The 12,332-nt window shown below is 31.7% G+C and overlaps 2 protein-coding genes across 5 annotated transcripts; both read right to left on the minus strand.

Annotated features, from left to right (window-relative positions):
- Positions 1-2,611: 2,611 nt before the first annotated feature.
- On the minus strand, positions 2,612-4,451 carry LOC115453048 (ATP synthase subunit g, mitochondrial). 2 transcript variants are annotated; one of them, XM_037444761.1, is made up of 4 exons: positions 4,187-4,451; positions 3,740-3,826; positions 3,146-3,252; positions 2,612-2,835 (listed from the first exon to the last, which is right to left on the minus strand). In XM_037444761.1, the coding sequence occupies exons 1-4, from the start codon at positions 4,230-4,232 to the stop codon at positions 2,665-2,667; spliced, it is 411 nt and encodes a 136-aa protein (XP_037300658.1). In that variant the 5' UTR covers positions 4,233-4,451; the 3' UTR covers positions 2,612-2,664. The 2 variants fall into 2 exon arrangements, with proteins under 2 accessions (XP_037300658.1, XP_037300657.1); XM_037444760.1 differs by having other exon boundaries at positions 3,689-3,826.
- Positions 4,452-5,952: 1,501 nt separating this feature from the next.
- LOC115453046 lies at positions 5,953-7,838 on the minus strand. 3 transcript variants are annotated; one of them, XM_030181681.2, is made up of 3 exons: positions 7,656-7,838; positions 6,931-7,341; positions 5,953-6,393 (listed from the first exon to the last, which is right to left on the minus strand). In XM_030181681.2, exons 2-3 carry the CDS (start codon positions 6,968-6,970, stop codon positions 6,092-6,094), a joined length of 342 nt encoding a protein of 113 aa, XP_030037541.2. In that variant the 5' UTR covers positions 6,971-7,341; positions 7,656-7,838; the 3' UTR covers positions 5,953-6,091. The 3 variants fall into 3 exon arrangements, with proteins under 3 accessions (XP_030037541.2, XP_030037542.2, XP_030037543.2); XM_030181682.2 differs by lacking the exon at positions 7,656-7,838 and adding an exon at positions 7,450-7,604; XM_030181683.2 differs by lacking the exon at positions 6,931-7,341.
- Positions 7,839-12,332: the final 4,494 nt, after the last annotated feature.

A 12,332-nucleotide genomic window follows, 5' to 3' on the forward strand; every position in this document is an offset into this window, starting at 1 on the left:
AGCGGTTTAAAAAACGTTTTATTACCCAGTAGCGCTTATTTATTTTCAGTAAGATAGGAGAGTAGAAAAATGTCCTCGGATCTAAAAAAGTAATAGATACTACTTTACGAAAAACAACTAGAAACTTGCTATAAGTTCCTATTAGCGGCATCAATAAAAGGCCATACTGCATAGTGGTCTATGTAAGGGGTGGATTGGATGTCGCGGTCTGGAATCAGCCTGTGTATTAACACAAAATTCGGTTTGGCAGGCCAGGATTGTTATGTCTACTGCTGAGACATAATCACATCTCCTGAATTAATACTCTGTCTCGGCGCTACTGAATTAACTATTAAGTAGGTACAGTGGAATCACTTTCCTGTACGCGTGTAAAAAAAAACTAACGTTTCGTGTAACACCATGTGTAGCTACTCAGAATGAATGTATGTACTTAATACATGTTTTGGTACTACTGGCGTTACCACTTTGACTTAAGTAAGTATATACTTATATCTCACAGAAAACCAATATTGCGATCGTGTCAGGTTGGGGTTGCGTTTCCTAGCGTACAATTTCCAAAATTTCGTTACATTACATTTTAATTAGTTCCTCGTATTGATTTATTCCCTTTACGCTCATTATGTTTAAAACTACCTACCTGCTTATCGCTAGCTTGACTCTATTAATGCCTGGAGAGGTACCTACCTACATTGGATACCTACATATTTTTCGTAAATATAGGTACTTTTCTACAATGAACATAAATTAGTTAAGTAGGTACTTACTTAATTGAAATTTATTATTACCACAACATACTGGTAAGTCATTTAAAATAAAAATAGATTAAAAAAAAAAATGTTGAATATAATAAGGTCAGGGGGGAGGGTCAAGTGAACCAACGGGGTAAGTGCACCTACCCTAAAAAAATCTAAAACTATTGATGTTAGAAAATTACAACAATCTTATATCTATGCTACTAACTGAAATATAGATCCACTAAAAAATATAAATGGCTCTGTTCATTTTAATACGATTTATTCGCCATTTTATTTTAAGTGTCATTTAGACCTGTAAACAGAGATGACCCAGTGAAAGATAACATCAAATATTTCAAGATATTTAACATATTTCTGTAAACCAGTAAAGTGAGTACATAGTTTAAACCTTTTATTTTAACTTCCTGCCTGAATTTTATTTATATATATTAAAATAAAGTTTTTTTTAGCAATGTGAAAAAATGTACCCCAAAATTGTCGAGTAGGGCTAGTGCGCCACAGTTAATAGTCGTATGGCGCACTTGCCCCTGAACCATATATTACAAATCTTTTTTGAGAATATGTTTTACTAATATGACTTATTATTATTAAAATGTAACAGCATAATTTTTTGTACTCAAGGTATTTTGTTTTGAGCCGATTTAAATAAAAGGGCGTATTAGTTAATTCGTCGGATATTTGTTCGTTTCAGATGGTTCGTTTTTACAAAAGAAGAAATGAGAAATGTTATAAGGCTAAATACTAAGTAATTGAGTTATAACGCATTCAAAATTGTTAATTCCTACATTTTTGTATGTTTTTTTTAGTTTTTAGAAATAACATGGATTTCGTATTAAAGCTACCATTTCTTTATAACAACATATCCGCACATAAAACTCTAATATGAATACCTAAATATCGCAAAAAAAACGCGTAAAATGTTTTGAAGCCCTTATTTACAAATATATGGCGCACTTGCCCCGAATTTGATTTAAAAGCCATAGTTTGTTATAATATTGTGAGTTATTAAACATTATCTAAGTGCAATGCGGGTAAAACTTATTTTTCTATGGACTAAAATGAGTGTTTTCTTTATAATGTTTCGTATTGGCGATTTTTTTACACAGGTGCACTTGCCCCATTTCTGGAGGCAAGTGCGCCTACTACCATTTCTTTTTATTTTGAGCAAAATAATATTAATTTATTTTCTGATTTCCTTGAATGGCTATAGGTCGTCATCACAAAATACCAAATATTCTTAAATTAATAAAAGTACATTCTTAAGTCAGCACAAAAAGAAATTATTCTGCATTGAATCCAGCTATGAAAATTTTATGGCGCACTTCCCCCGACTGACCTTAAATACTTACGAATTATAAACACATTATTTAATGTACCCTTCCGTTCTCACAAAATTAAGAAACACATTATAAATCAGTTTTCCTAAACAAATAAACGAATAAGATGGTTTTCAGATAATTAGATGAATTTGCAATCTTCACAGTACTTGATCATTGTCTTATTTGGCAATTATTAAATACCTTTAAAAGTATCTAGTCTATTTGGAATACTTTTCAGAGAAATAAAAGTGTTCAAATGCCACATTCATCAGAATAATATTACTGGAAGCGTAACTTCCAAAAAAACAATACTGCAAGTAATTAAATAATAGACTAGCTATATTATACCAGCCATTAACTTTTTACATCGTCTCGATTTTAGACGTTAATAAATGGGGAGAACAAATTAGCTTTTTTGTGTCCATCGCATCGAAGCGATTCTTGCCTACAACCTTCATTTCATTACTCACCTATTGTGTCGTCATGGAATTATATTCTCAATAATTACTTCAAGGTTGTGTTCGCAAAGAAACCAAGTTTTGCATTTTAATGAAATATATTCAATTACATTCCACAAGGTTTTTAAAAGTCTAAACTTTGTAGCCTACTAAATGCATTTTTCCTATAGTTTCACCAAGGAAAAACCACAATGTCACCTCGGTTCCTACCAGGAAGAGCAGCCAAGCTTGTTTTACCGTCAGGTATCGGTAACACCCGGACCTCATAAATTCTATCAGCACTCTGATATCAGTGCGCAGCTTCTGTCGATAAAGATCAAACACATAAATCTTTATTGTTCTGGCAAAATATATTTTAACTCTCAAACCTATTGTACATTATCTTTACATTACCTATGTCTATGTATATTCAATTTTATTTCTTTGTATTTTTACGATGATCAAAAGAAGTGCATATGTAGGATATGCACTATGGGTCCTGGGTTCGATTGCTAGATCAGGTAACAGTGTGTAGGGCTTTTTAAATTATAATTTGAAGTAATCGTGTTAAAAAGATTCCTATCAGAATGAGGCTGTACATCGACTATATCATGGTTTTACATATTATAGGTACCATCATTTCCTCAGCTGTTGTAGGTGGAGCTATTTCTACCCTATAAAATCCTTTCGCAACTTCTATTTTTCTAGCTAGTTCAGATTTTCTGACGTCATCTAGTTTTTCTGAAATATAAATATTTTATTTTGAATCAAGACTTACTTGCAAAACGAATGGCTAAATATTGTGATTAGCGCCAAACACATTCAGAACCTCGTGCTGTCACTGTCATCGATGAGGAGTTAACAAAAAACTATGATAAAAAAAATGCATTAATCATAATATTTAGTGAGACGCTCATCGTTGTGCAAGCCAGCCTAAAAAATATTTTATCATAATTGCAAACTTGATCCTTGAATAATATTTTTTTTAAGATTTGATATGAGATTATAAATATATTGCGTATATGTGTAAGAGAGAATTATGTATATCAAATAAAATATAGGGTTTAAATAACCAAAATAAATCTTAACAAAACAACATGAAAAACATTATATAAGGTATCTATATAGCTAGTTAACATCGATTTTTATTTAATAAATTAGATAGTTAAGTACCTACCTATTGTAAAATAATAAGGTACTATAAGTATGTATTGTAAAGGTTTATTACTATTTAGGAGGTCAGTAAACTTTTTCCTTTGTTTGGATATAGCTTGTTTGTACACTTCCACAACATCAGTAACTACAGCCATCTTACCTGTAATCAAATAATTTCAAAAAGAACTGACGAAGTCCATGTTAATAACTCTCCTACTTCCTAGTATTATACATGTAAATCTTAGTATGGATGTACAAAGCAATCAAATATTATGAGTTTCTCGAACACAAAGATCAATGAGCTCTAGATAATAACTTACTAAAGTGTTTAACGTTTTTGGCATAGATCTACTTATTTTTATTGGGAAAGGAGGACTTTAAAGGCCGAGTCGTGTGCTATGTATAATTAAATTATTGTTATAATAATTAAACATGATATCTAAAATGAACAAAATCTACGTAAATATAGCCTACGTAAGTACCTACTTATTTATCAAAAACGTAAATATAATCCACTTACGAATTACGGTACTTGTACGCTTTACAGCATTTATGCCTGTAGACATATTTGCCCAGGTCTATTATTTCCAGAATAATAACCAGTGCTATTTTATAATAACAGCAATAAATGCCTGTAAGACTTAGGAAATACAGAAAAGGTGTTGAAAGCAGTAAGTAACGAAAGTTTTATGCTTTTTGATAATTATGGATAATTCAATTCAATTCAATTCAATTTTTAAATTGTGGCTCCATCGTTGGCAGACGATGATTTTGCCAATGTCAAAGTTGAAAGTAGGAAAGGTTACGGTAAATTTTTATGGGTCTAATATTATCTATGACTGTTGAGCGGTAAATAAAGCAATGGCAATACAAAATAATCGAAAAACACATTATACGTAAATTCAGAATAAGAATATTATGAATGTATAAAAATATTAAAATTCGAAATATAAGAAAATAAATACAGTACAAAACAGAGATAAAGAAATAAATTAAGGAGAATATAAAAACAAGTATCAAAAATCATAATCGGATATTATTAATTTTTAAAAATTTATAGAGGACTTTAATAAAAGGGGAATGGACTAAAGTTAAGACAAAGGGAATATTAATTGGGCGGGGGATGTCTGCAGGAAGAAGGTCATAGAGGGGGATTAATAGTTTAGGACAGAAAAAAAATATATGTTCCAAGGAACCCTCGTCCAAGCCACACTCGCACAAGGAGTGATCTTTCACACGAATTTTGGCTAAAAAAATTGGCGTGCAGACAAAACCGAGACGCAGACGAATGATCACAGATGTGATTAGTTTATCAGAAAAATTCTTCCTTCTAAACCAACATTTTGGAGAAATTGAAGGTTGAATGAAACCGAAATATTTTCCTTTAGTCTGTCTTGATAATTATGGATAAGTAATTAAAATTATTCTCAACACAGACGTATAAGAGTTGCAAAAATTTCGATAGAATACGTGTCAAATAAAACCTAAGTAATAAGGTTTGTGATAAAACGTATTATTTAAACTAGTTATACTTTTTGGTTTGTGAATATTGTACGAATAGAGTTGTTAATTATAAGCATGGCATTTTTACGGAATAACAAAATTAAAATTTTTGTATCTAGACTTACATTTAAAGATCTGGTTGGGCAAAGTGAATATTCTTTAAGATTTAACTTATTTCTCATAATTTATCCTGATACAATATTTCCATGTAGCTTTAGCGTTTCCAGGTAAATCTACATAATTCATTAAAGCCATGTTTCCACAATGAAAGTATAGGTATATATGATGTTCCAGTTAGACATAAGTTCAAAACTACAACATTTCAACTTCCAGCTTGCATATTATATGTTTACATTTCCACCAATCAAACTTTACTTTGCGTGTAGGTTACTTGCGTAAAAGAAAACGTGATATAATTTTAAGTTGATAAGTAAATAAATTCAGAGGTATGAGTAGTGCTCTATACCGACTAAGCCCTATCAATAAATAACAAAGTTGACCGATACTATTATTGTGGTCTGGCATCCAAGAGCACAGGCTATTTCATGTGCTGCTGGTCTGATATTCAGGTAGATTGCGGAATATTCTTTCTATTAATTATAATGTGCAGCAGATTAGTTCCATAATCTGCGCTTTACAACAGGGTAATTTAAATATTACTTTCTGAAATATTGTAGCAAAATCTTTGCTCTACATTGCTGTAATAGTTGTTCAGGCGTACAATAAATATAATACGCAAATTTAATCAGCTTTTGCGATTGACTAAAACATTAAATTTTAATAAGTCGGTTAATAATTTACTTGGTACATATTACCACACAAACTATAATGCACGTTATTTTATTTATTTAAGACTTTATTTGTTTATCTATATCCGAAGATTTTGTTTTTTTCTTCGGAAGTTTCGACATTCTACTTTGTCCTATTTTTTTTTAGGTGGCTCCTCTGGTTTTTCGGCTTCTGCTTCGCTCGCTTCCACATATTCTTCTTCGGCCTTAGCAGCAGCAGCTTCTTTTTCCTTTCTAACTCGTTCTTCTTCAGCATCAATTTCTTTAATCTGTTGTCGCAAGCCAGCTTTGAAATTATTAGCCGTGTTTGAACAATAATCTTCAAGTTTCCGAACAGTTGGTCCGTAAAAGAAGCCTATTGTCAGGGGCGGTGCCATTTCGAATTTTGCATATTGCCACGCTGATGTTATTTTTGGTGTCAGATGTTCAGTTACACCTGAAACAATAAAATTTATAATGTCATATGAATTCTGTTGTGAAAGATTGTTATTTTGTATTTAATGAGGACTCGCTTAAATCGTATCTGTATAACTATATTGATGCCAGAGCAATGTTCAGCCGGACCAACCTCCGACCGGGCCGCCGACCAGACTGGCGATTCGATTTTTTATTATATATCTATTGCTATTTCTCATGCTTTAAAGATAATAGCATGTTTGAAATTCAAGGAGATTGCACACCTAATATAATAATTACTTAAGTATGTCGATAGTAAAGTCTATCAATCTGCAATATATCAACGTGGTTGGCAAAAGATGTGAGCAATATCAAATGTACAGCAGGCCCTATTTTGTAAGCAGTAAAATAGTACAGGATTGATATTGTAATTATCACTAAGCCCTATAATGTATTCGATTCATGTACCTAATCCTTACTCGATTATTTAGCTTATCTACTTTGATCCCGTTCATTAAAGTATAAGTCTATGAGGCGACTAAATGTCACAAAGAAACATCTTGCCCTAAATACCTACTTCTGATTTGACATGATAGTTTTGATTTCCACCATATCATTAGCGTAGTAGCCACATCTGTCTATCGCTTTGGGGACAGAGCTAACTCCATATTGTTTTGTTTATTTATTTAATTTAAAATTGCTTAGCATTTCTTAGGCTGTTCGATTTTAGCGGATTTTACATTTGTTCCTATCCTCTTCTTGATTTTTTCTATTTCACTCTCCAGATATTTAAGTTCCCTCGGTAATAATTGTTTATCACGTATTTCTATTATTTTCAGCTCAAGGAGTCTAGAAATTTTATCCAGTATGGTCTCGAGTTTTTCAATTACTATATTATCCACAAGCTTTTCGGCCCGTGAAGATTCAATTTTCTTTTTGGCCGTGAACCATACTTTTGTCACAGCAGGACGAACTGTTTTCAAAGAAACTGTAATACAAAACAAAAGCGGACATTGTTATAATGTTCATTGTTATGTTAATACTGCACTTGACATTTTGGGAGCTCTACATCTTGTTACTAATATTAAATATTTACCATTGTTCACTTTTGCTTTGGTACAGTTTCAATGAAAGACTAGGAAATATCAAAGACAAGTCGATTATAGGCTATTAAGGTTTGCTTAAGGTCAGTATTTCGTTTTAGCAAAGTGCGTGTAGAGATCGAGACCAACTAGAAAAAGATTATAATATATTTTTTTACATTAATCTAGTTTACACAAAATAATAAAATGTATATTGTACCTAATACCAAATCGAGAGCTATTCTTGCTGTTCTGGCCATGTATGCTAGGTACAGTAGAAATTAAACGCTGCAGCTTCAATTAAGTATTATCTACTATAATTTGAAATATTTTAATTAAAGTTTTGGGGATAAAGTTATGACGTGGATGACATTTGTAACTAGGACAATCTAAATATTATTTTTTACGACTTTTGAATAGCCAGTACACAGGAACAAAACGCAAAATAAGTATTATTACCACTTAATAAGATTTTTCCACGATATTTCATTTTTATTTGCTTAATTTTTTTTTTATTAGCGACCTTCAATAAATAAACTTTGACCACTAGTGAGGCTCATTTTGTAAATTTTATATTTTTATTATAAATATAAATATATCGACCCAGTTTTAATTATCCTTGTAACTTAATTAATGGGATTCATAATGTATAAAATTGGTATTAGTCAGTTGAAACATCTTTACAAACAGTGTTTTATTATGATGTGTTCTGTATTACATTTATCAAAGTTTCATAACTATGAAAATTACTAAGAAAATGAAATTGTATTTTTAAAGGCTGCGAGACTATTTAAAATGATTACGACATAATGTAATTATTAACAAAAATTTATTTACATTACATGTAGTTACAGGTAAAGAATTGTGCTTTAAGTACTGATAATTCTCCAGATTTTTTCGAGTAATTAATTTCAAGTTCACTTTTTTCTTAATGTCAACATTTTTGCTAATCCGATCGTTTAATTTGCAGCATATTACTATTGTGATGTCGTTACTTTATAGATTTTTTTTATTTTGCGCATGTTCAAGAATAGTATATAAAATAAATTAGATATGAATGACACAATTTTCCTCAAGAAAAATGTTTATAGGTACTTGTATCTTCAATTATTATGTAGATAGCGGTTAGGAGTGCTTGTTGATTAAATCCGTGGGTTGGCTTGTTTAAAAAAGCATTGACTTTCGCACGCCACCAAAATAAATGCACACCTGTTACTGACATCTAACGTTACAATGTTATGGCTAATACTACACATTCGCAAACATTTACTTGTTCTGAATACTCGGCTCACAAATTGTTGAATAAATTCTAACCACGCGTGTGACTGAGAACGTGATTATATCTGAAAAAGAAATCCCACACTAAATTGTATAACAGGATTTCCAATTATTGATCAATTCTAAATATCTTTATAAAGTTGTCCTTATACGGTGTTAATATGATGATAAGTTACAAATAGAACTGCTGAATCAATAATTATGTACTTAGATCATTATTAAGTTAAAAGATTTTATGAAGCTTTGAACACTTGATTTTTAAGCCATTAATCAAAATTACTAGATTTAAACCAATAGTTTGATAATTAAATAATATAATTACATTTAGTTTGTAAACTGTACTTTCAACATTTAATTTTATTTAAATTGTTACTAAATATGTTCAGAATCTAAGCTTTGTGTGAATTTTTTAAATTCTTTTACATGTCATAACACACTGTTCTAACACACATTTCAAAATAGAGAACATTTCTAACTCGGTAAATAGGTTTTAGTCGCGTTAGCGTTCCTAGTTAAGTTTGCGATGCACGTCACCATGATATCAAAGTGTGATGGATGAATGGTACAGTTAGGGGTCAACAGAGCCTAAGTGCACACAAATAAGTCCAAATACAACGACCTCACTGAGCAAATTATTACTAATGCTATTTTCGAATCTGGGATTGCTTTAATTGCGGTACGGAAACTTAAATCTTATTAAACTCATTTTATTGTTTATGTTAAAGTATATAAAGTCACTTGCTTTACCTGAACAACCAAAACTTTTGAATTACTGTCGACTGTCAAATTCATACATTTAAGTGAAACTATCACACTCATTTAATATGCACGTTATACATACAAACATTTTTTTTTAAACTAGAGTTGAGTTTCAAAACTCGTTATAAACTTAATATTTCTTAATATTTCTTCTTCTATTCTCTTTACATTTAATGTATAATATCTAGGGCTAACGTGTTAAGCGACATATTAGTTGGAAATTACTACTAAGTATAAACTAAATTATAGTAAAGGAACAAATGTTCGCCAAGAAAAGAATAGAAGAAAAAAACAATTTTATTTGCATATTTCTTTATAAGTTGCAACCACAAGTAAATGTTAGTCATACTAAAGTCTAAACTTAAGTACTTGAAAAGGAAAAATATTATGTAAATCAATAGTCTTTATTCTTCCAAGTTCCAAGAAGTTCCAGTTAATTCCTAAATTCGTAATACTGGTCCCGTTCACTAAATTATTAAGCAATCATAATTTGCGAACACACAACGAATCATTGACCCAAATCAATTGTTTTATGTATGCACTTACTCACTGAGTAAAGTAGGTGCCACTGTTTATATTATTTAAACGATCCTTTATTGTAGGAAATTGAATCACTTTACCCATTTATCGCTGATGATTTCTTGTAAATTATTTCAACAATGTTGTATTTAATATTAATATACTTACTATATACATTTTCAACTCAGGTAGTGTGATAGAACACAGCCCGGTTCCTAACATAGCCCAGTTTTCATGAATCCTAGTTAAACTTTACCAAACAATTATAAATTATGTGGGTTTATGCGTCTGCGACTACAAATGAAATTGCATCTGCCTAGTTCCAAAGGCCAACTGCCATTTTTAAAGTGACTGTCATTTTTCTGTAGTGTCTCGTAAAAGAAATTCAAAGTACATTGCATTGTTTTTAACATTGCAAGAACACGTATAATCTGTTCGACATTGAATAAGTAAAGTTTTATTGTTTTTTCCTTGTCATAATATTTGCACAAGATTTTACTGATCTCAGATGAGGTGTTCCAAAGCCCACCATGCTTCCCAAACAAACCAAGAATAGCTGAATTGTTGCCAAATGTTATGCTAGATAACTACATATCTGTCACATTTTAATTCAAAGAGATTTTTTTTATATTTTGTATTTAGGTTACTGCGGCCAAGCTTTAAAAGTTTTGCTTATTTTATTGTTTTTTATTACAGGTAAAACTGTCTTTCTATGTGCTATAAGCGAAAGTAATAATTAAATATCGATAGCATACATACCTACGTTAACATTACGGGCCATGCATTCATGTTCCTAATGTGGCCCACCAACTACGTTTTTATCTATCGTCAATGCATCACTAATTCCAAAAAAGGGTCACGAGAGACAACTGATATAGAAAATCAATGTTCCGGCGGCCATAAGAATTATTTACTTTTTTCGTAAGCGGCCAATCATTGCTCCTCATAAATATAAGTTTATTAGCTTTGCTAATTAATTTTGCCCGTTGTATTAGCTTAACAAACAGTATTGTGCTCATATATATTAATAATTATTTATTTTAGCTTTATTTACAAACGGTGGATCGTGAATGAACTGACCTACTTATTCATCAAGTATACGACGATTAACCTTGTGATGGCCGGAAAATGTAATCATGTTTTTTCCTCCCATATATTAGGGTGTGTCCAGATTGACGAATGTGTCTCGAACACGGATTGAGTGCATGAAACGCGCGAAGGTCCTCCAACGACTAACTGCTGCCACGCGTGTAATACGGCGCGTGAGTTCAGTATATTAATTGCAAATGCAGTTGAGACGTGAGTACCTTGCAATTATTGCGCGTTCGAAGTATTTTCGCAAATCTGGATGCAACTTTATATAGTTAGTATTTTGTCATATCTCCAATGAAGATTCGTATTTATGTCTAAAATAAAGAAAACGTTTTAGTCTAGAGTGATCTAATACCGTTATAGTGTGCTAATGGCCTATGAAAAATAATAAATCCAAATAGATTAATTGTTATGATTGCCAGACTCATCCGTTATTCAGGAGGGTGCACCAAGCGTGAGGGTTAATTTGGGTCCGAAATATATTGGCAACATGCCACACACCCCTGAGGGCAGTATAATTAATATTAATTATTTAACGTTCTGTTTATCTCTACATGTATTTAAGTACTTTTGATACATTACACTCGGTGGTTAAGGTAATCACGTGTGTTTTTATACTTTTATTTTCCTCTAGCGATTGTAGAAGCGATGACACAAGCTTTGAACCGTCATGTAGGTAAAAATATTTATACAACGCGACTAGTGATATTAAAACGATAATATCTGCAATTTCCTGGACATCACCAAGGTAGTTCTACGAGCATAGAACTCGCCCTGTAGGATAATTTAGTAATTAATAAATATCTATAAATTCATCTACGTCGCGTTTACAACTGCAGAAGTTTTACCACGAACCATGCACTAGGGACTCTTATCAACTTGTTTTATTGCCATCTTGTTAACTGATGTGTGCTGGAAATATGCGAGAATATTAATAAGCATAACGGTTGCAGTGTACTGCTTTCTGACTTTATTACGAACTAGCTTCCGCTCGCAGCTTCGCCCGCGTGGTTTTCGGACTTCAAAAATGGAGAAGGGGCTCAATTTGTCGGGATGTTTTTTTAATGTATGGTGGTATGCAGGTGGTCCGATAGTCCGGTCAGGGTCTGATGATGGGATCCTGGTGAAATCGAAGGAAGCTTATAGCATGATTCATTATTCACGCGTGATGGCTTATTATTAGCGTATTTCATGTATAACTTTGGTGTTTCTTTACCGATTTCTATGATTCTTTTTTATGGAATATTTA

This window comes from Manduca sexta, chromosome 28 (genome assembly GCF_014839805.1).
Source record: "Manduca sexta isolate Smith_Timp_Sample1 chromosome 28, JHU_Msex_v1.0, whole genome shotgun sequence".
Lineage (NCBI taxonomy): Eukaryota > Metazoa > Arthropoda > Insecta > Lepidoptera > Sphingidae > Manduca > Manduca sexta.